We start from the raw sequence: 24,557 nt of genomic DNA, 5'->3' as shown, positions 1-24,557 counted from the left end.
ACCTTTCGTGAAAGTAAGAAACCTAATAGGTATCAAGGATACCTGACCATCATGAGCACGATCATACAAAATGAGCCTTCGTCATTCTCAGATGCCGTCAAGCATCAAGTATGGAAGGATGCTATGACCGAAGAATATGAGTCTATCATAAAGAATGATGTTTGGGAAGTAGTTCCCAGACCCCAGGACAAGATTGTTGTTACTTCCAAATGGCTTTACAAGATAAAGCATGCAGCAGATGGAAGCACGGAAAAGTATAAGGCTTGTTTTGTTGCTCGAGGTTTCTCCCAAAAGGGAGGTATAGACTATGATATTTGCACCTGTTGCCAGATATACGACCATCCGCTTGATCATAGCCCTTGTGGCTTCACAAGGATGGAACCTACATCAGATGGATGTTAAGACCGCATTCTTGCATGGTTCTATCAAAGAAGAGGTCTATGTGGAGCAACCTGAAGGATTTGAGATTTATGATTGAAAATCTCATGTATGCAGGTTGAAGAAGGCTCTCTATGGGCTGAAGCAAGCACCCCGAGGATGGTATGAGAGGATCGATAGCTACTTGATGAAGCTGGGATTCACTAGGAATGAAGTTGATCCTAACCTTTACTTTAAGGTTGAAGATGACAAGCCTCTCATACTGGTGTTGTATGTGGATGACCTCTTTCTAACAGGTGCAAACCCTCTCATTCACAAATGTAAGAGGGAGATGGCTTCTGAATTTGAAATGAAGGACCAAGGACTTGAAGTGTGGCAGAAGCCAAGGGAAATTTTCCTATCTCAAGGAAAATATGTGGTAAATATATTGGAAAGATTCGGTATGATGGACTACAAGCCTGTGACTACCTCAAGGATTCTTAACTTTTAGAAGTTATATGGTAGTGATGTCGGACCAGACTTGGGAAATGCCTCTGAGTTTCAAAAACTCATTCGCATTGATGTTCTTGGTGAACCTCAGTCCGAACATATGTTTTGCAGTTAGCATTGTGAGCTCATATTTGGTTGAGCCTCACTGGATTGATGCCAGGAATCTTCTGAGATGTCTTCAGGACACAACCTCTCATGGATTAAGATACACTGCCGGAGATGTGAGACTTCTTGGATACACTGATGTTGATTGGGCAGGCAGTGTGGTGGACCGTAAGAGCACTTCCGGGTACTGTTTCACCTTGGGATCTGCTTCGATATCCTGGATGAGCAGGAAGCAGAAGTCAGTGGCTTTGAGCACCGCCGAAGCAGGATATATTGTTGCTAGCATAACCTCGTGTGAGGCAGTCTGGTTGCGAAAGCTCTTCAGTGAGCTGTTTGGATTTACATTGGATACCACTGTGATTCTCTATAACAACCACAAGTGGGATCCAATTATTGAGGAATCCCGTATTCGTCGATTGCTCCAGCAGATAGACATCATCTGGGATATGGTAAGTTGATGAGCAAGGAGGCTCCATCGCATTAAGATGATGTACAGGTTGATACACCTTGTCAAAGCCCCGAGGAAAGATCTAATCTGTGATTTTCCCAAACGACTTGGAGTCGGTAAGAAACCCTTGTACAAGGGTCCTGGATGTTGCATACATTGAGCTCTGGGAGCTCTGAGGGCTTGCGGTTATTACTGGAGCAACATACGACCACAGGGTGACTCACCCTCCCCTGGTGGTGCACACTGGAACAAGATGATTCGCTCTCTTGTGGGACAAGATGATTCGCTCTCTTGTGGAACAGGATGATTCGCTCTCCTGTGTAGCAGGATGATTAGTTCTCCTGTGAGGCCTGGATTGATGTGTTCTCCATGGCGATTGTAGCAGGATTGATGTGTTCTCCTGTGAGGCCTGGATTGATGTGTTCTCCATGGCGGCCTGGATTGATGTGTTCTCCATGGCGATTGTAGCAGGATTGATGTGTTCTCCTGTGAGGACAGGATTGATTAGTTCTCCTGTCGAGGCATCCTACCCATGCAGTCTGGGACTCATGGGAAGTACCTCTCATCTGATCAATGAGCAAGGAAATGAAGTTAGGGACCATAGTAGTACCGATGGACGCATCGTTGTAACTACCGTACTCCCTACGCTAGGATGACCTCCATTGATCTGGGATCAATGATACTGGTCTGGGACCAGTGGTAGGAGTTGTACCATACTATGACGCTGACTTCGGGTCGGTTGAGACTGGTCTGGGATCAGTGGTACATACTCTGAGACTGACTTTGAGTCAGTGGAGGATGATATTGGTCTGGGACCATTGGAGTTGTACTCACTATGACGCTGACTTTGGGTTGGTTGAGACTGGTCTGGGACCAGTGGTACATACTCTGAGACTGACTTTGAATCAGTATGATACATCCTCGATCATTTCTTCTTCTTCATAATTCGGACAAAAGCAGAGTAGAACAGAACAATGCAAGAGCAGAGCAGAACAGAACAAAACAGTACAGATCAGTGCAGGGCAAAACAAGACAAAGAAGAACAGGCAAAATAGAGCAGAGCAGGGCAAGGGTCAAGCTGTACAGGGCAGTGCATTTGATGGATGATAGTAACGACCGATAGACAGATTGCAGATGAAGTTCTCCATGGTTGAGAGGGAGTGTTAAAATTGGCAACCAGGGCAAAACTTCATGTGGGTCATCTTATTCATGGCTGATAATATTTTTATTAGATTCCTCTCGTCGAGAGGTGTAGGATTGATATAAAGATCATCAGATTCCGATAAGTATTCATGGAGATATGAATTTATTTTGATTAGGGAATTATTATCAAGCCGACCTACAACTCATGTAGGCTCAGAAGCCCAACAGTCGCATCTATTCACCCACCAACGTTGTGTATAAATATAAGAGGACTTTTCCTCATTTGGACTCACTCATCTCATCACATCTTTCTCTCTCTACTGCGCAGATATGAGTCTCTTCTCTACAGCGCTGAAATGGGTCTCTCTCTCTCACACATGTGAAGCCGGAAGCTGTTGAATTTGACGCTGCAACTGCAGAAGTAAAGATTGACTTGCGTGGCCTAGAAGATCTCCTCTTTGGAACTGCGTTGTAGGTTCATCTGAACCTCCTTTGAAAGCCGCAACTTTTGGTGGTGGAATGAAGTCAATCCGACGAACGGTTTGCAAGATATTGACTGCCCTAGTTTGAAGCCAGAAACTGCTGAAACTGAAGCTGCAACTGCAGAAGTAAAGATTGACTTGCGTGGCCTAGAAGATCTCCTCATCTGAACTGCGTTGTAGGTTCATCTGAACCTCCTTTGAAAGCCGCAACTTTTGGTGGTGGAATGAAGTCAATCCGACGAACGGTTTGCAAGATATCGACTACCCTAGTTTGAAGCCAGAAACTGTTGAAACTGAAGCTGCAACTGCAGAAGTAAAGATTGACTTGCGTGGCCTAGAAGATCTCCTCATCTGAACTGCGCTGTAGGTTCATCTGAACCTCCTCTGGAAGCCGAAACTTTTGGTGGTGGAATGAAGTCAATCCGACTGTCGGTTTGTGAGATATGGTCTGCCCTAGTTTGATAATGAAGCCGCTAATGCTGATGCTACTGATCTAGGGTTTGCTACTGCTGATATGAATCAGATTTATTGTACTATTTCTCTCTGTTGAATTATTGAAGATAAAAGAAGATTTGATCAAAGGGTTTCCCCACACATTGTGGGGTTTGTACCTGGCTAGCCGCCACATCTTGTGTCTCTTGTCTTGCTTGTTTTCTGTCGATCGTTTAATGTTCTATCTGCACTTTACTTTATGTACATGTGATTGCTAATCGGTGGAATATAATAAGAAAAAGAAGTAAACTGTTATAACCATAGAACATACCATAATTTACCAAGGCAAGGTGTGCTACCACAACTCCGTGACGGACTAAGTACCCTCTGAATACCCATTTTCGGGGAACCACGCACCAAACCATTCACAAATCAAAATAACGTACTTCACTGTGCAAAAAAAGTGATCCTCACAAGATCGATGCCTGCAGTCCAAGACAAAGAGTACAAAATAAATCCAAGAAGTAGAATAGCACCCAAAAGTAAATGAAAAATTCCAACAAGGAATATTTCACATACAAAAATTTGTTAGCGCAAGTGTAAAAATTATCCCAGAGACTAGGACAAGAGTAAACAAGTGGTTGAGCCCATGCAAAAAGCCTCTAGTGCCAAAACTCTTACTATGCAAGTAGAACCCACAATTGTTATCCCAAAGATTTGAAAAAGGAAGAGAAATGACTTTTCCATATGCAAATGTTTGTCAATGGTCAACTTTCTAATTCCACCATGAATAATAGGAGCCAAAGAATACAATTGCAAGTGAGCCAAACAAAAGGCTTAACTTCACCATAATACTATACCTACATTTGAACATGTTAAAATTGGAAACTAGGGCCAAATTCCACCTTAGGATAGCTCATATGTTGGAGATGATTATTCCATTCGATTCCTCTTTTCAGGAGGTCCAATTTTGATATAAATATCATCTCACTCTGACAAGGAGAAGTGGAATTTTGAATTTATTCTCTCTCATGCACAAATTGTCAAGGTCGACCTCAGTGAAATATAGGCTCAAGAAACCCAATGGATGTCTCCTCACCCTCAACGAATTGTATAAATAGGAGTGACCTCTTTCCTCATTTGGACATCCATCACACACATTATTCGTCTCTCTCTCTTCTCTTGATTGGTTCGTATAGCTTGGGCAGCGTCTCTCTCTATCTCGCACGTGTGGCAGGAGGCCGAAAATTTCAAGGACAAAATAGGCCGAAAAATTCAAGGACAGAACAGGCTGAAATTTCAGAGAATCATAGTTAAATTGACCAGCGTTGACCAGTGTTGATTTGACCAAGCTTAACTTCGGTTTTCAAGGCAGAATTTCGATTTTCCTACACCGAGTTGTTGGGCATAGAAACCGAGGTGTTTTGGGCAATTTGACCAGTGTTTACCTCGGCATTGACTTCAGATTTGACCGCAGAAATTACAGTAGTATTTCTCTCCCCTTTGACCGAACTATTTTGGGTTGACTTTGACTCTCCTTGAAGGCTAAATTGGACTGTTGTTGACCGAGCTGCTTGGAAGATGTTTTGGTGTTGATTTGACCAACATTGACTTTCTGGTTAGGGTTGCAGTTGACTATTGTTGACTGCTGATTTTGACAGGGTTGTTTTGTCTATGTATTGGGCAAGTGAATTTGATCTATGTACTCTCTCTCTCTCTCAGTTGAACTATTGAATAATAATAAGAAGATTTGATCAAAGGGTTTTCCCCACATTGGGGTTTTTCCCTGGCATCCGCCAAATCTTGTGTCCTCTTGTCTTGGCTTGTCTTTTGCTCTTGATTTTATGTTCTATCTGCATTTACTGTCAATGTGATTGCTACTGAAAATAATTGGAAGTTATCATTTGGCTGATAAGGAACATTGAAGTAAATTGTGCTAAAGCATAGAACATACCATTGTTATCTAAAATTAACATGGTATTGGAGCTCAAGTGAAGACAAAGTTCAAGCAAGAGTGAGGAAAAGCAATCACTAAGGGAAGTTGTTGGACTAAAACTTGGAACTAGTCCCAATGACGACTACATCTTACTTCAAATCTGAGGACAAGCTTAAGGACAATCATGCATGGAAGATGTCTCTAGATTTGACATTGGAAGAAAATGATGTCGTGGACTATGTCAAAGGAAGAGTAGTGGAGCCTCCTTCCAATGCATCCACAGCTGCACAAATAAAGTACAAGAAACGTGAGGTAAAAGCTAAGAAAACTATTGTTGATTCTATTCACAAGCCTTTGGTTGCCTATATTTCTGATTTGGAAACATCTAAGGAGATGTATGACAAGTTGGTTGGGATGTTCAAAGTAAATAATGTAAATCAAGTTCTCTTTCTCAAGAACAAGTTGAAAGACATCAAGATGGATAGAGGAGAATCCATTCAATCCTACTTCATGAGGATTACCGAAATCAAGAATGATCTCCTATCTATTGGAGAAGTTATTGGTGACAGGGAGCTCACTCTTATTGCACTTGGAGGCCTTACAAGAGAATGGGATGTGTTTAACACTACCATCCTCAACAATGACAGGATTTCGGGATTTGATGAATTATTGGCTAGATGCACTCAAGAAGAAATAAGGATGATGGAAAGAGACAAGCCCTCAAATGGAAACAATCCTACCGCCTTCTCCGCTCATGCTAAGAGGAAGAACAATGTTGGTCCAAGAAGACAAGGTCAAGGGTTCAAGTCAGGATTCAAAGAAGGAAGAAAAGGAAGATGCTTCAATTGCAACAGGTTTGGCCACTTCGCTAGAGAGTGTCCTCACAAGAAGGATACTCCAAGAGATGATGACAACAATAACAACAACTTCAAAGGCAATGGCAATCAAAGGAACAATAGGTTCAACAACAAAGGAAAGAGGAATGCTCTCGCTACTCGAAATGGAAATGGTCATCCTCCCAAGAAGTCGAGAAACTCCAGGTATGAAGAAGTTAATGTTGTAAAACAAAAAGAATTTTATTTTATTTCTGCCCTCACCACCGCCTCTCCTCCGGATACATTGGATCATTGGTTGATTGATAGTGGTGCCTCAAGGCACTTCACTGGGTACAAAGAGGCTCTCTCAAACTTGATTGAAAAGAAGACAAATATGGAGATTATACTTGGGGATAATGCCACTTATCCCGTGAAAGGAATTGGGATTGTTACTCTTCACTTAAATCAAGGTCAAACCCTTCATTTACAAGAAGTATTGTATGTACCTAATCTGAAAAAGAACCTGGTCTCTATTTCTACGATGGAAGATAAAGGTTTCAAGGTGACATCATTGATGGGAGGGTTCATGTTTGGCAAAGGAACCCAAGAGATGCATTCAATCTTGGATTCAGGGTTGAAGGTCTCTATCAGGTTGGAGAAAATTTGTTAAGAGCAATGACTTGTGATACTTCTCTTCAATCCGAATTATGGCACCGAATATTTGCTCACCTTCATTACAAAGCCTTACTTGATGTAAGGAAGATGGTCACAGGTATGCCCAAATTCAACTTAGATCATGAAGGTGTTTATCGAGGTTGCGAAGCTGGAAAACATACAAGGGGACCATTCCCCTCAAGTCAAAGTCAAACTACTGATATTCTTCAACTAGTCCATTCTGATCTATCAGGTATGTTGCCCATGACATCTTTGGGTGGATATTTGTACTATGCAATTTTTGTGGATGACTTCTCTCGCAAAACGTGGATCTATTTCTTGAAGAAGGACGAAGTGTTCAAATGGTTCCGCTCTTTCAAAGCCTTGGTCGAGAATCAAACAAAGAAGAAGATCAAAATATTGAGGACCGATAATGGGACCGAATATGAGTCAAATGAATTCATTGACTATTGTAGAGAAGTTGGGATTAAGAGGGAGACCACTACTCCATATACTCCTAAGCAAAATGGAGTTGCCGAAAGGAATAATCGAACTATCATAGAAGCCACCCGTGCCATGCTTCATGACCAAGGTCTACCAAAGTTCTTATGGGGAGAAGCTACCAACAATGTTGTGTATGTTCAAAATAGATGCCCACATCAAGCATTGGACTTCAAGACACCCGAAGAAGTATTCACTGGTAATGTTTCTCATTTTAGAATTTTTGGTTGTCCCGTATATTTTCATGTACCCAAAGAGAAATGAAAAAATCTAGTGCATCTAGGAAGAAAGGAACGTTTGTGGCCTACAGTGAAACTTTGAAGGAATATAGAATCTATGTGCCTGGTCAAAGGGAAGTGGAAATAAGTCATGATGTCACTTTTGATGAAGATTTTGCCCTTAGGAAAGTCTGCGATCTTCCTATCCCTAGGAAGGACAATGATGATGATGATGCACGAAAACAGAATGAACCTCTATCTAATGACCCAATGCCCGATGTGGAAGGTCTAATGGATCCCATAGATCCACCTCCTTGTGAGCCCTCTACTTCAAGAAAAATACCTTTGTGGCTCAAAGATACTCTTGAAGATGTTGAGAAAACATTGCGTCGAGGGGGAAATTTTGTTAAAGCAAAAAGTCGATCAAGTACCAAGGGTACTTAGCTGCCATAAGTACCATTGTACAATCTGAGCCTTGTACCTTCGGAGAAGCCGTGAAACACCAAGTTTTGAAGGATGCGATCAACGAGGAGTATGAGTCGATCATGAAGAATGATGTATGGGATGTGGTTCCTAGACCCAAGGAAAAGTCAGGGGTAACTTCAAAATGGCTCTACAAGATCAAACATGGAGTTGATGGCAACGCTAAAGAGTTTAAGGCTAGATTTGTTGCTCGAGGCTTCTCTCAAAAGGAAGTAGACTATGACGGGATATTTGCATCAATTTCCCGATATACCACTATCTGTTCGATCATAGCCCTTGCTGCCTCGCAAGGATGGAACCTACACCAAATTTATGTCAAAACTGCTTCCATGCATGGCTCGCTTAAAGAGGAAGTCTATGTAGAACAACCTGCGGGGTTCGAAGTTCAAGATCGTAAGACTCATGTATGCAGGTTGAAGAAAGGCCTTTATGGATTGAAGCAAGCCCCCAGGGCTTGGTATGAGAGGATTGATAGCTATCTCATGAAGTTGGGATTTACAAGGAGCGATGTTGACCCGAACCTATACTTCAAAGTTGAAAAAGACAAGCCTCTCATTCTGGTCCTTTATGTGGATGATCTCTTTCTAACAGGTGATGACTACTTCATTCATCAATGCAAGAGGAGTTGGCTTCCGAGTTCGAGATAAAGGACCTAGGACTGATGCACTACTTCCTAGGACTGGAGGTCTAGCAAAAGCCAAGTGAGATTTTACTTTCTCAAGGAAAATACATTGTGAAGCTACTTTAGAGATGTGGGATGGTGGACTGCAAGTCTGTATCTACTCTGATGGAACTCAACTTCAAGAAGCTATGTGGAAGTGTTGCTGGGCCCGGATTAGCAAACCCTTCCGAGTATGATCAACTTGTGGGGGCCCTAATGTTCTTGGTGAACTCTCGTCCTCACATATGCTTCATTGTGAACACGTTGAGTCAATTTATGGTCGAGCCTCATCACATTCATTGGATTGCTGCTAAGAATCGCTTGAGATATCTCCAGGGCACAATCCACTATGGAATGAGATACACAGCCAGGAACTTGAGGCTACATGGATATTCATATGCTAACTAGGCTGGCAGTGTGGTGGATCGTAAGAGCACGTCTGGGCGTTGCTTCTCTTTGGAATCTGCTTCAATATCTTGGATGAGCAGGAAGTAGAAATCGGTTGCTTTGAGCACTGTTGAGGCCGAATACATTATTGCAAATATGGCCTGTTGTGAAGTTGTTTGGTTGAGGAAGCTCTTCATTGAGCTATTTGAGCACGTGCTAAATACCATCGTGATCTTCTGCGACAATCAGAGTGGGATTTGCCTATCAAAGAATCTCATGTTCCACGACCGCTGCAAGCACATTGATATCAAGTACCACTTTATCCGAGATATGGTACAACAAGGAGCAATAAGGCTTCAACACATCAAGACGGATGAGCAGGTCGCAGACATTCTCACAAAAGCTTTAGGGAAGGTCAAATTCTTAACCTTCTGAGAGAGACTTGGAGTCGTGGAAAGACCCTCCTACGAGGGTCCTGTATGAGTTGGACACTGAGCTTTGGGAGCTCTTGGAGCCTTGAGTTACTTCTTGGAGCTATGAGTGACCATAGGGTGAGTGGTTCACCTTCCCCTAGTGGTGCGCTAGATACAGGGCAAGTGGTTCACCTTCCCCTGTGCAACCCCATGATGGTTGACATGTGTGTAGGGTGAGTGGTTCACCTTCCCCTACGATTGTCATATGCATAGGATGAGTGGTTAAACTTCTCCTATGGCATATGAGCCGAATGAGTGGTTCACCTTCTCCTGTCGACGCCCCAGCACACATCCTACCTATGGAGTCCGAGACTCATGGGAAGTACCTCTCATCTGGCCAATGAGTTGGGAAAAGTGGTTAGGGACCATAGCACTACCGATGGACGCATCGTGTACTGTCGTACTCCCTATGACTAGGATGCATGGTGTTCAACAACTTGATCTGGATCAAGGACTGACTTGTGTCAGTGGAGAGTGGTAAGGTCTTGTGACTCACTCTCGATCACTTCTTCTTCATTATTACTTCATGGTTCAGCAAAACAAAGCATAGCAATGATGACAGAGATGGTACATGATGACAGGATGGCATGATGATGACAGATGGATTGGCAGGTGGAATTCTCCCTAGTTGAGAGGGAGTGTTAAAATTGGAAACTAGGGCCAAATTCCACCTTAGGACAGCTCATATGATGGAGATGATTATTGCATTGTATTCCTCTTTTCGAGAGGTCCAATTTAAAAAAAAAAACCATCTCATTCTGACAAGCAAAAGTGGAATTTTGAATTTATTCACTCTCATGCACAAATTGTCAAGGTCAGCCTCAGTCAAATGTAGGCTCAAGAAGCCCAATGGATGTGTCTTCTCACCCTCAACGAATTGTATAAATAGGAGTGACCTCTCTCCTCATTTGGACATCCATCACACACATCATTCATCTCTCTCTCTTCTCTTGATTGGTTCATACAATTTGGGCAGTCTCTCTCTCTATCTCGCACGTGTGGCAAGAGGTCGAAAATTTCAGGGACAGAACATGCCAAAATTTCAGAGAATCAAACCTGCGTTGACTAAGGCTGATTTGACCAAGTTTGACTTCAGTTTTCAGGGCAGAATTTCGATTTTCCTAAGCCGAGTTGTTGGGCACAGAAACCGAGGTGTTTTGGGCAGTTTGACCAGCGTTGACCTCAACATTGACTTCATATTTGACAACAAAAATTACAGCAGTATTTCTCTCCTTTGACCAAACTATTTTGGGTTGACTTTGACTCTCCTTGAAGGCCGAATTGGACTATTGTTGACCAAGCTGCTTGGGAGATGTTTTGGTGTTGATTTGACCAACATTGACTTTCTGGTTAGGGCTGCAATTCATTGTTGTTGACTACTGATTTTGACAGGTTTTTTTTTGTCTGTGTATTGGGTGAATGAATTTGATTTATGTACTCTCTCTCTCTGCTGAACTATTGAATAATAGTAAGAAGATTTGATTAAAGGGTTTTCTCCACATTGGGGTTTTTCCCTGGCATCCGCCAAATCTTGTGTCCTCTTGTCTTGGCTTGTCTTTTGCCCTTGTTTTTATGTTATATATGCATTTACTGTCAATGTGATTAAGTTAAATGTGATTGCTACTGGAAATAGTTGGAAATTGTCATTGGGCTGATAAGGAACATTGAAGTAAATTGTGCTAAAGCATAGAACATACCATTGTTATCTAAAATTAACAGCACACTAACAGGTGGCCAAACTCAAGCAAGGCATTACTTGTCATGCAAAAGTATGTTTCAATATGGTATCAAACCCTTAAAAAATAGAGCGCATTATGGCCTAACACCCTAGACATTTACAGTTTGTTACATGGTGAGCCATCTATGTGGGAACAATATAATGTCTATGAATTTAGACCAAAAATTGTGATCTATTGATTTTTGTGTAGCATCGGGAGCTATTCCCACTTTGCTAAAAAGGACTCCAAGTCTGCCTAGATGAATTAGGCAATTTTTTATATTAAAAGGATAGATCGGCCCATGAAGAAATCAAGTCGGCCAACCTATGAAGTGGTGTGTCTCTTAGGTTGTCACACTCCCATTTGACTTGTATAAATAGACATTGTGATGCCTCATTTCAACAACAACGAAGAGCAAGTTTTCTCCATCATTACCGCACGTGTGGAGAAGGAAGACAAGTTTGACCATCTTGACCGAGCTAATTTGACCTCTATTTTGACCAAGTTTGACTTGCATTGATTGAGCTATTTTATCTCGGATTTGACCGTAGGAAGGTCGCAATTTGACCGCAAAAAGGCCATAGTTTGAACGCAAGAAGGTTGCAGTTTGACCACAAGAAGGCTGCAAGTTGACCACAGTTGAAGGCAAGACCGAAGTTGACCGCAGTCTTGTTTTGACTAGGCCATTGACCAACACTGAAATTTTGATATTCAACTGGTTTGACCAGCGTTGACTTGCTGAAGTATTAACCAGGTGTGACTAGTATTTTGACTTGGATATTGGCACATATTTCTAGACAAAATGTTGATTTGTAAACCTTGCTGGAGAATAGTTTCTCCTAAAGAAAAGTTGTTGGGTTTCCTTTCCTAGGATAAAATTTGTTGTCTCTATTGTGCACAGTTGTCTTTCTATGATCTTTACTCTTTTTGCTGCATTTACTCTTGAGATTTTCTAAAGTGTAACTATTCAATTATAGTAATGGCATAAATACTAGTTGGAAATCATTAGGAAGCAATTATCTAGCAGAAAATTGTATTCTATTGTACATATTGTAGAAAAATTCAATATGATCCTCAACATCATTGAACAATGCGACCAAGCACTAGAGGCACTTCTAAGGCATAATATCTCCCTCATTTTCACGAAGTGATGCTACAAACTCATGACTTCCAAAGTTCATACTTGTGATGATAATCTCACAAGTTGAATGCAAAAGTATAGTACAAACCCAATTATCCTTTGTTATGTACCCCATGCAACAAATGCAAGGGTGCCTTTACGTTTTCAAGTTTGGCACTTGATTGATCTAGATCAAAGTGTACCATTGTCAAATGGACTGCCTTATCACATATCCATCCTAAAGAATGATTAATATCAAGAGGGGGATTCGAGAACCATTGGAAAGAGGGCATGCCAAGGAAAGTTATTCACCATGTGGAAACCCCATAGTGCTTCCATAAAATAAAGTTAAACATGGCACATTTAACAATTATTACAAACTAGAAAAGATCACTACCAAAAATTGCTACTATCGCATCCATTGATGACCTTCTCAATAGCTTGGGAAGCATGAAATATTCCATCATAATAGATCTCAAATCTAGCTATGTCACCAAGTTTCAACTAATCCTTGAGACGTCTAAACAATAGCTTTTAGCAAGAGAGTCTATACAAGCAGTCATTGATGCCCATTTAACTCACCAATGTGCCAACAACCTTCACTTTGATTGATGAAAAAGAGTGTTGCAACCCTTTACAAATCACTTTGACGTTGTGTACTTGAATGATGAGCTCATTTCCACAAAATTTGAGAAGAGCATGTGGATCATAACAAACAAGTCTTACAAAGTTTGCAAAAATACAAGTTGTATGCCATCCTCGCCAAGTGTTCCTTTGCCATGAAGATGATCAAATACCTTGTTTGTATCATTAAAGAAGAAGTAATCCATGTCATCGCAAAGAGAATACAATTAATCAAAGACTATCCTACCCCCAAATCCCACAAAACTATACTTCTTCAATTTAGATATCTTCTACCACATATTTGTTATGCTATGTGGCCCCTTGACCAAGCTTTGTGTGACAGTGCAAAAGCAACCTTTAAGTGCACCCAACAATTGCAAGAACCATTTGAGGAAAACAAGCACGCAAAGCTCAACATCAATTCTGATTTTACCAAATCTATGCTAAACCTTTGGAAATTAAGTTTGATGCACCTCAGTATGCTATGGGAGCACTTCTAACACAATTTGAGCATCTTATTTCTTATCACCCAAAGAATTTCAACGAAATCATCCACAATTATTCATTGTACGATCAAGAACTATACACAATTGTGCAAAGACTATCATTCATTCACACCATAAACCTTTATAGTTCATGCAAATGCAATGTGTGCACTAACTGAAGTGGATGGCGTTTTTACAACAATTTGACATAGTTATTTAGCACATACGAGGCACAGCAAAACCTATAGTTGACTACTATAACCACCCAACAGCTGCGCAAGTCTGACCATATTGGATACTTGTGGCAACAACAAGTAATTTATGCAATTATATGCCAAAATTCTACACTTTATGGCCATATATCAAGATCTCCACAAGGCAAGTCAGATTACAATCTGACAACTAATTTGATTTATCACTTTCAACAATTAAGCATTCCAGCTAGTGAGCAATGCCAAAAACTTATTTGGGAGGCATAATACCCTAAGTTCACATGTAGTTTGGGCATCTGCAAAACTCTTGTCGCCTGCAAAAGTATTTTTGTTAGTGTAATCTCCATACTTAGATGTAGCATTAATTCACACTTGCATAGTTTATGTAAATGCTAAACCCACAAATTGCAGTGAGAATTGTACACCCCTTTTCCAATTCCACTACAACCTTGGAAGTCTGTCCTTTGAACTTTCTCGCAGGCCCATTGATCAAAAGGCACAATTTGATCATGTTTTTATGGTGGTTGCCAAGTTCTTCAAGATGGCAATGCTCATGCCCTGCCACAAAATTATTTCCATAAAAGGCAAGACAAAGTTGCTCTTCGTGCATGTGACTATACACTTTACCCATATTTATTGTTTCAGACCAGGATCCCAGATTTCTCAACACCTTCTAAAAATCATTATGGGAGATGTTAGATTGAAATCTTGAAACAACTTTCCATCCCAAAATTGACGGCTATATAGAAGTGGTGAACAAACATATTGCGCAGTGATAGTGCATGCATAATCACAAACACCCTTGTACTTAGGATGATAGTTAGGTGTTCATGCATCACAACCATAATCTAGTTTAGCACAGCTCTATTGGGCGCAGCACCTTCAAAACCTGCCTCAATTCCCACCCTACAACATCAATCACTGTGACTTACTCTATGCCAACTACCACAAGCACTTTGACTTGTATAAGGAATCTGATACAGCAACTAAGTTTGTTGAACAAGTTTAGAACATTCAATGCAAGGTCCATGACATCTTCGAGCAAATAGTAGGATCAACTTGCCCCTAGGGTGACAAGCTTGACAATCAGGCTTAGTTACATAATCAAAAAGAGCAACTCAAAGGACTGCGTCGGAAGCTTTGTCCACTTTGCCAAGGTCCTTGTAGCAGCACCAAGTGAATTGATGAGAAAGAATTTAGGTTGGACCTGCCACCATAATTAGGATTGCATCTAGTTTCAACGTAAATCAATTGAATTTGTGACCTTACAAAACATCTCTGTTGAAGTGATCTACTAAACAACTAGAGCCACTGATTGATATCTAGCACGCTATCAGAACAAGGACCAAATTGAGGGTAAGAAGATCAAGCACATGCACAACAAGGTCATCCCGTTGTTTTGCATTGTCAAGCTTAATATCATGCACAAGTAAAAAGATTCTCCCTCAGAAGCTTTTGCTAGACCATTACAAACTCAGTGGGAACACTGATCTGATCCAAAGCACTAAGTGTTGCTCTGGTGCAGTTTTTAGTTCCAGCACAATTTTTAGTTCCGAAAAAGTCGTTAGTCCCAACACAAATCCAATTTTCAGTGCAAATCCAAGCTCTACCTTAAATCCGAGCTCCAACATGAATCTGAGGTGCAGCAAATCCGAGGCCCGGCACAAAATCAAGCTTCAATGCAAATTTGAGCTTCTCCAGCATAAATTCAAGCTCCAAAACAAATCCAAGCCTTGGCACAAATCCAAACTTCAGAGCAAATACCAGCTCCAGTGCAGTCCGCAAACCTAAAAGGACTCATCGATTCAATGCCGTGCAGCAGCGGCATGCACCTAATATCCAACAGCACACAAGGAGGCCTATGTGGTGCTAATGTCATTAGGCATAATGACCAAAATATTTCTTGTAACTGCCTTGTAATTGTAACTCAATCTTAACCTTTGATGTAAATGCTTCTGTATAATTACAAATTTTGAAACTCATTGTTCATTCGCTTAGTGACTCAAAATGACTTACAGTACTTTTGAATCTGTTCACAAAATTTCATCCTTGCATCCGCTCTCCAAGATTTGGCTTACAAAATACAGAGTGCCTACGACGCTCATTTCGCTTACAAAAGACAAAGTGCCTGCCACTCTCACTCTGGTGTGTATTGTAACGTACTTGATGACGACGCAATTGTATAGTTTAGAGTATGACATTCTGTGTGATTGGTTGATCTCGCTCTCTGGTTTTTTGCGCTTTGCAATTACTTGCACTACAATATTTACACTTTACTGTCCCTTTTCCACTGAAGGTTTCTACCATAACCTCAAGGCTTCCAGAGATTGTGGTCGTCCACCACGATCTCCTATCTCCTAGAGGCTAACGAAACAAGAACCATGGCAAAGTTGTGTCCTATGTGCTAAAATAATTACTCTGAGTGAGAAGATTTTGGTTTCTTGTTTCATGTGTCTCACAAAAAGATGATAACCATTGCACAGTGCATCTACTTTTAAAAATCTCACACCGCAGATTACTTAAGGAGGCACTTAAGGGTCTAACTTGTGAGAAATTTTATGCTCTTGAGAATAAGGAAGCGTGAGAAAATCACTTACGTTATTTAGCAGAGCATTGACCAGAGACTGCAGCTGAAGCGGCCCTGCGTCCTGGGGAAGATCAACCGGACCTCCTAGGGCGTTACCATCTGGGTCCGTCATCAGACAAATAATATTGTTAACTGGAGCATGAGGAGGAAATTGCTGCTCCATCCTCGTTTCTGTGGTGCCAACCATTTTGTCAACCTTCAACTTCCTCTATTGATTCCAAACTGCTTTTCTGTAAGGTACCGAAGTGCTATGAGAAACGAAACTTCAGAATATCTCGGTATGTAATCCGCCGGTGTATGAGAATCACCACCGCCTGAAAATAGCGTCGAGCCGGGGAGACGCCCGAGAAGTTTAGGTATTCAAGAAATATTATGGCTCGGAAACGCCCAAGAAGTTTAGGAATTACCGCAGGTTCGTTCTCCGCAATGTTCCTGGAACGTAGGGCAAATAAAAGTTTAAATTGAATATTATTTTATGCGTGTACTCTTTTTGATTTTTTTGAAGGGGTATAACAAAATGAACAAATTTAGTGAAGGAGTATAAAGGACCTTTTAGGAAATGAAATGAAATTTTAATGTTTATGTGATATAGTTTATGGGATAATTATTTTTTTTGTTTTTAGTTTTTTCCTATTCAAATTTTTTATTATTTAAATTAATGATGAGATGACTTAACATTCTCAGAGTCTTCTTATTGAAAAGACAATGCTAAGGAACCCGTGTTAACACACTGTTGTAATTATCTTTGATGTCTTTGAAAGCATCACATTCCAAAATGAAATGTTTTTCCGATTCCATTGCTCCAGAAGTGCAAAAAGTACACACGGTTCTTCCCAACCTTCCTTAGGTCTTTCCCATCAATTTGTTTCGCACTGTAGTTGATACAAGTTAGTTTTTAATTGAGCAATAAGAATCTTTGCACTCCATGGAATGCTAGCTCCAATGTACTATTTTTGTTGGAGATCAAGTGGGGTTGAATTTCTGAACATAGTAATTCTTTCTATCCAACTCTTTTCCCCATATACGCTTATGAAACTTCTCCATAACAAAACTCTTTAACTCATTGCTATTTGTGGGACATGCATTGAGGTAAACATTCCATTTTTGCATCCATTTGTTGTTTTGTCTCATCCATGATTTCTTTCTTTCACTCATTTCTTCATTGAAGATAACTTTAGGCCATATACCTTCTCCCATTTGCTCAATTCTTTGTAGGTACCTTATGAGACGCACTATAGCAATTGTTTCAATGGGAGTTTCTCTTGTTTCACTCAACATTATCTCATAAGGAACTGAACTTTTTATTTTAAACTTGCTCATGATCAAGCGTTTTTGGATTTTTTCAATTTGCTTCCATTTTGAGACGGGGATGATGCTAGCCCACAGTTCACACCCATATAATATCACTGGACAAACTAGGAGCCAAAAAAGCACTTTAATTGTTTTCCAATCCCATAACGTTGCCTCTCGATATTTGTTTTGAAGAGCATATAATGCTTTCCATCCTCCTAAAAATTCTCTTCTTTTTGCGGTCCTCTCAATTAAGCTTGTTGTTGAAATCAATCTCGAGGTACTTGTATTCATTTACTTCTTCAAGAATGTTGCCTTCGAAGAAGAACATATGATGGCTTTGCTTCTTTTTATTTCAAAAAACATTATTTTGGTCTTGTTGGTATTGACTTGCATCCCCACTGCTTTACAAAAATGGTCAAGGGCATATAGGTGCATCTGCAATTCCTGGGCCGATTTAGCAATCAATACAAGGTCATCAACATATAAAAGAAGTTTTATCACAAACTCCCCCAACCGAACACCATCCTCACCTTGCATATTTAGCCACTCTTCCAATTTATCAATATATAAACCAAAAAGAGTAGGGGATAAAGGGTAGTCTTACTTGATTCCGATGTCACTTCTAAAGCTTTTTGAAATGCCTACTGAATTTCTAATTTTGACTTTCACCTCTTCATAAAGCCTATGGACAGTGGCTCTATTATGCAAAGGAATTTTATGTTCTTTGGTGATTTTTTTTATAAATATTTTTGGAGATTGGTAATTAGATAATTTTTGTACTTGCTTGACATAGGTCATTCTCATGATAATCATTATAACCTTTAGAGGTTTATATTATTTTTATAGGCAATGATTGGATCTAAATCTCAAATCTCAATTTTTTCAATATAAATTCCGCACCTTTCATATTATAAGAAAAAGGTTACATGCATACACATTATGTGTGGAGAAAGACTCCAAAAAAACATGTTTATACAAGTATAAAAAAACATTTATATTTCCAACAGTCATTAACAGATATGACGGTGCCTATAAATAAGATTATGAGAAACATACAAATATCATTGTTTATAGGTAATAACCACAGAAAGAGTAATGATGCTAATATATCCCAGTAAAAAAAAATAGGAAAGAAACTAAAATTGAGTTAGTTCCCTTCAGAAAATTGAGGGAAGCGAATTTGAAAACACAAAATCCAGGCTAGATGAAATGTTGAGAGCTTGGACCTATCTAAGAGAAGCTAATATAACAGGAAAAGAGGAATTCTTCTCTTTTCGTAAAAAACGTACCTTGCCATTCTTCAAAAAATGTATGTCCTTCAACAACAAAGGAAGCCTTATTTAATAAGGAATATGTCTGGGTGTTCCATTCCTTGTGTATGCGTTGAAAAGAGATGAAATTAAAAAATTTCTTCATGCATGTTATCATATCCTTCCATAATACTTTATAATTTGGTCATCACCAATTGGGTTGCCCTTGGGACTATCCATCTATGATCTATTATGCACCTAGAATCGAGAAGATATAGGGTAAGTCCTATTACCCACCAAAAGTGGGTAACCCAGAGGAGAAATTATTTATACTCATTTGATAGCCAACCAGCTAACAACACTGGATGGTCTTCAGATAGCATTATGCCAAAGCTTTCCACCTATTGCTCCACTCAATGCTCTCTTCCATCTAGCATTCTTCTTGAAGGAACGTAGGTCATATAATAACAGGTACTCTAACCATTTTAGCAATCATGTGCTTTCATCTAATGTTATGAGTGTATTAGTGTGAATCAGAGGGCAAATTGGATGATTGAATGCTCCTTATTATATTCTTGTTCCCACACTTCACCTAGGAGGTTAGCCTTTGACTGTATTCTAGTGGGATCTCCTCTTGGGCCTTATGGTTTAGGAATGGCACTACCAGGGAGACACTGATTGATAGTCAAGGGTAATCCATGTTTATTGCTTCCCATCCTTCCCTATTGTTTATCTCCATTTTGTGTGTTGATTGTCATTAGTCATTGGGATTAGCATTCTAAATCCACATCCTTGAGTGAAGACCCGAAAACTTGTCCCTAGAGGTTGATGTAGCAAAAAAAACAATAAAAGCATATAAAGCCACAATAGGAAGAAAATGCAAAATGCAAAAGATGGTTGGGACTTGTTTAGCACATGGACAAAATCCTAGCATGAGCTCTACCCCCCTTATTAGCCATCACCTAATTCCTCAAGCATTTAATGCTTCATATAAAATAAAGGAACTCTTGAATGTCCCAACCTAAATGAACGAGAAACTAGTAAATCCTTAAGGGGTTATTGAAAAAACACAAAGAAAACTTGGTTTCCTAAGTTATGCACCAAAGAAAGATTAATCACTAAAGCAACAAGCACACCAGAGGGGTGGAAAAGTTAGGCTAAGGAAAGGGGTAACTCATGCCTCCACGATTGTTCCATCCTTGCATCATTAAACTCAAGATGATGGACCTCTGTTAGTTGGTCTCGTGGTTGTGACATCTTTCACAAAGTCTTTCCCACTTCATAGCCACCTTGTTACACACACCTATGGATTGATGGGTTTGCATAGGACATGTCACTCCCCTTAGGAGTTGGAAAAACATAATAAGATTCTTGACCTGATCATCCCCATCGTAAGTGAGGTAACTTGTTTATAGATCTTGAGCTAGTTAGACATTTGACAACAAGTTTTTTGTCTAGTATCTATATGCCTCCAGCGTTAGATATGGTCCATTATGATACTTTAATGGTTTTATGTCCATGATGATGTTGATCTCACTTGATCTTGACAAGTTTTTTTTAGACGGTATCACATATGTAGTAGAGATACCTCAAGAGATGGTTTAACATCTTTCCAACACATTCCAGAGGGTATTTTGCCCCATTTTGAGAGAAAACATGACCTTGTGGCCCCAATGTTGCCCCTCCAGAGATGAGTGTTGGGCCTTAACCAACTTATGCATTATTCTACACCGATTGATGTACCTACAAATGATGAAATGTTGAGCATGAGAGCTTGGGCATTCGACTATTTGATGATGTACCTAGACAGACCTAGGGCACCGTCAAACTAACCTTGACCCTATTTGATGGACAATGTCTTGTTTTGGAGCCCAAATGAGGATGGATGTCACTAAGATGACTTAGGAGGACTAGCACATTCTTCCTTGGTGCCAATACTTGCCTTATGCAGTGCCACATCACTCCTACATGCTTTGGAAGGGTGACACAGGGATATTTATGGATGATGTCATGGCTAAGGAGGTGTCTTGTGGAGATGTACCCATGCATTTTGAAAATTTCTAGGGGTGAGGAGCACTCCTAGACCATTTCATCACTTGCTTGATGCATATTGACCATTCTTAGAGGATGACATCATGGTGGAGAACATGTATTCCCACATGTATGGATTACTCTCTTAGGTCCCTATAATACTAGTGTAGCCCCTTATTGTTATTGTTAGTGTAGCCCCCTTATTGTTATTGTTGTGCCCACGTAGTCCCCATATTATTATTATTGTGCCTCATAGAAGCCCACTATTGTTATTGTTGTGCCCTTACATTATTATTGTTAAGTAGGCTCTGATTATATTGTGACCCCTTAGACTCCTATATATAGAAAGGAGGTCTTGTCATTTGTATCATCCAAGAATTGTTCATTTATGTGATGTAAAGAGGATTCCCCCCTCGAAGAGGCTAATTGTCAAGTCATTAGTCTATATTTTATTCTCTTTTATGAGTTGGTTGCACAACATTTGGTATCAAAGCTTTGGATTTTAGGGTTTTGTTGCTTCAAACAAATCATCTTGTTATATTCACTATAACTTTTTTTCTACGAAACTTCAAAAGATGAAATTTCGACCACGTGGATCTAAAATCGTGTAAAAATTTCATATCTTCGTTCGCTATATTTTCAGAGATATGATATGAGGAAGTTAGGGGTTTTGCACACTCCAGAATTCAATCTCAAACAGGTAACCTAGGGAAAATCGTCATAACTTTCTTTCTGGGCATCGGATTTGAATTTCATAAAAAAGTGATTCAAAGTGCATGAACTCTAGTTTCTTGTTTATCATTTTTAGGGCTGAAGGTTGAAACAGTGACACATGGAACTCCGTACAAGTTCGCTATACTGAACAAATTTATCATTAGGTCCTCGTGGGAGGTCGGGAATAACTATTTCTTGAAGAATCAAATCTTGGTCTGGCTTGTGTGGTTGGAAAGAAGACTCGCAGGGATACCACAAGATGAACTTGGAGATCCGAAATTAAAGAGATACAATAGCTTCAATATCGAGCTCCTAAAAAGCAAGAAAAATGTGTGTATTTTTTTTTTTAATTTACATAGCTTTTGTTGGAAAAATTAGTTGAAGTGATTACAAGGTTATATTGAAGCATAGATATCAGTGTTGGGTTATAAAATGCCTCCCAAACAAAAGAACTATACACCTATTAAGCCCTCAGAAAGCTCGAATATGACACATGAATGTGGGTTTTAACCTTGTACAAAAATTACCTGCAAACGAATTCTTAAAACAAAAAAAAACAATGGCGAGAACATAAAACAAATATGCACAGATATTTTCCCCTAGATCCCAAAACTGGGACTACCAGATTGATTTTTCATTATGTTCCTTTCAATGTGACAATACATATATATAAAAGTCGAAGCATTCATAAACCCCAATCAATTAACCTTGGATTAAAACATAATTGTAGTTCCCTTGACCAAATCTACAAAATATCATGGGCATAAAACCATCATGCCCAAAACCACGTGCCAAACTCATGCACAAAACCATAGGTAGGTTCGCCCACCTATTATAGGGTCCAAAAAAAAATTCATCGCGGCCCCCCTGTGACCCCCTTATTGTGCCTACTGCAACGAATAGGGAGCGCTATCACCCCCCCCGTGCATGCAACTATTCGTGGAAAGAATATAACACACACCCAACAATGAAGAGGAATAATTGCAACATGATATATCAAAATTACAGTACCAAGTGCAAAAAATTTCACTCTCATAAAGAGCAACCAAATATGAACTAAAAGGGGACATGGAGGGTTTTAAATCATACATGGAAAGTTTGAAGGATGAATTAAAAGCAGACATGGATGCTAAGATGGAAGGTTTGACAAAGTTTCTACAAGAAATGCTTCTTAATGGAAAAAAGGTATTTGATGAAACTCGTGATTAAAACAAAATGAATGTTAGTAATGATTTCAAGACCCTAACTTTTGATTGAAGACACACCATATTACAAAGATCGATATGAGGAAGTTGGATGGCAAGGATCTGGTAACATGGATATTATAAATGGAGAAATATTTTGATTTCCATAATGTGCAACGCACACAAAAGGTATGCATTGCATATTTATATGTAGAACCCGATCAATTTATATGGTATCGATGGCTTTGTTCTCGTAAACCACTTGTCACTTGGTCAATTTTTACAGAGGAAATGATAGCGCATTGTGAGGATACAAAGAGCAATACCTTCTTTAGCCAATTGATAAATCTCAAACAAAAGGGTTCAATGGCAGAGCACATTGAGGACTTCCAAAAATCAAATATAAGGGTGAATGATATTCCAGAGGAGCATAGCATTAATGTCTTCATAGGGGCTTTAAAGGATAACGTCCAACATGAGGTTTGCCTTTGGGACCCTGACTCATTGGAGAAGGCATTCAGTGTGGAAAGAAAAGTTGAAAGCAAAATTACGGCAACAAGGAAGTCTACCACTCACAACTATAAAGATGGAAGTGTTGTTGCTCCTATCCTTCCACAACCTAAAAGGTTGAAACCACAACAATTGGAAGAAAAAAGAGCAATGGGGCTTTGTTACAGTTGTGATAAAAAATACATTAAAGGTCATAAGTGTGATGAGAAAAAATTATTTCACATAGATTGTGAAGAGGAAGAATAAAAGGAACAAGAAACGTCAAGAAAAGAGGATATACACCATGAACCAACCCCAAAGAAGAAGAAATGAATCCAAGTATACCCTGTAATGCATTGGCAGGAATTACCACTCCTCAAACTATCAAGGTAGAAAGACATATCAAGAAGAAAAAGGTAATAGTGTTGACTGATTCGGGTAGTACCCATAACTTTATTCATTGTAAGATAGCCAAGGAATTGAATTTCTTCCTATATCCAACACCAGAGTGTCAAGTGATGGTTGCAAAGGGAGGAACTATAAATTGCTCTAGAAAGTGCCATAACATCAAGCTAACCATGGGGGAATATGTATTGAATAATCCAATGCTTTCCATTTCAATGGGTGGTGTTGAGTTGTACTAAGAGTCTAATAGTTACAATCTTTATATACGATAGCTTTTAATTTTCAAGAATTTTTTCTTGAATTTTTTTGGGGAAGGAAAGGAAGTTGAATTAAGGGGTATCACAGGGAAACTAGGAAAGATAATCAATTCTAATGGCATGAAAAAGCTTCTAAAGAAAGAACAATGGGGCATAATTGCACAATTATGCTCACTAGAGGTTCAAACATAGAAATCATCTATTTCTCTATATCCCTAAAAAGTATGGACAATCATTCCAAGGTATTTGAGACTCCCAAAGGCCTCCCACCTATTTGTAATCATGATCATGCTATTCACTTGATTCCGGGAAGTGTTCCTACAAACATTAGGCCTTATAGATATCCCTATGCCCAAAAGAGTGAAATTGAATGTATGGTTGTAGAAATACTAGAGAATCGTATAATTCAACCTAGTCAAAGTTCTTTCTCTGTTCCAGTAGTATTGGTGCACAAAGAGGATGGATCATGGTGCATGTGTCTGGATTATAGGGAGCTCAAAAAGCTCACTATTAAAGATAAATTTCCCATTCCTATCATTGATGAATTGTTGGATGAATTACATGGAGCAATTTACTTCACCAA

At 39.6% G+C, this 24,557-nt stretch overlaps 1 protein-coding gene across 1 annotated transcript in view; it reads right to left on the bottom strand.

Annotated features, from left to right (window-relative positions):
• The window catches only part of LOC149189511 (WD-40 repeat family protein / notchless protein), a 253,629-nt gene extending 236,816 nt beyond the window's left edge, over positions 1 to 16,813 (bottom strand). Inside the window, exon 1 of the mRNA XM_089411822.1 lies at positions 16,362 to 16,813. Coding sequence (XP_089267948.1) covers positions 16,362 to 16,538 — 177 coding nt within the window. The 5' untranslated portion in view covers positions 16,539 to 16,813. The remainder of the gene's footprint in view (positions 1 to 16,361) is intronic.
• Between the last annotated feature and the right edge of the window lie 7,744 nt (positions 16,814 to 24,557).

Source organism: Pinus tabuliformis, chromosome 3_1 (assembly GCF_031772625.1).
Source record: "Pinus tabuliformis cultivar Carrire ecotype Pingquan chromosome 3_1, CPIR1, whole genome shotgun sequence".
NCBI lineage: Eukaryota > Viridiplantae > Streptophyta > Pinopsida > Pinales > Pinaceae > Pinus > Pinus tabuliformis.
Note: the sequence above shows the minus strand (reverse complement) of the source record. Positions and strands in the feature narration are given on the sequence as shown.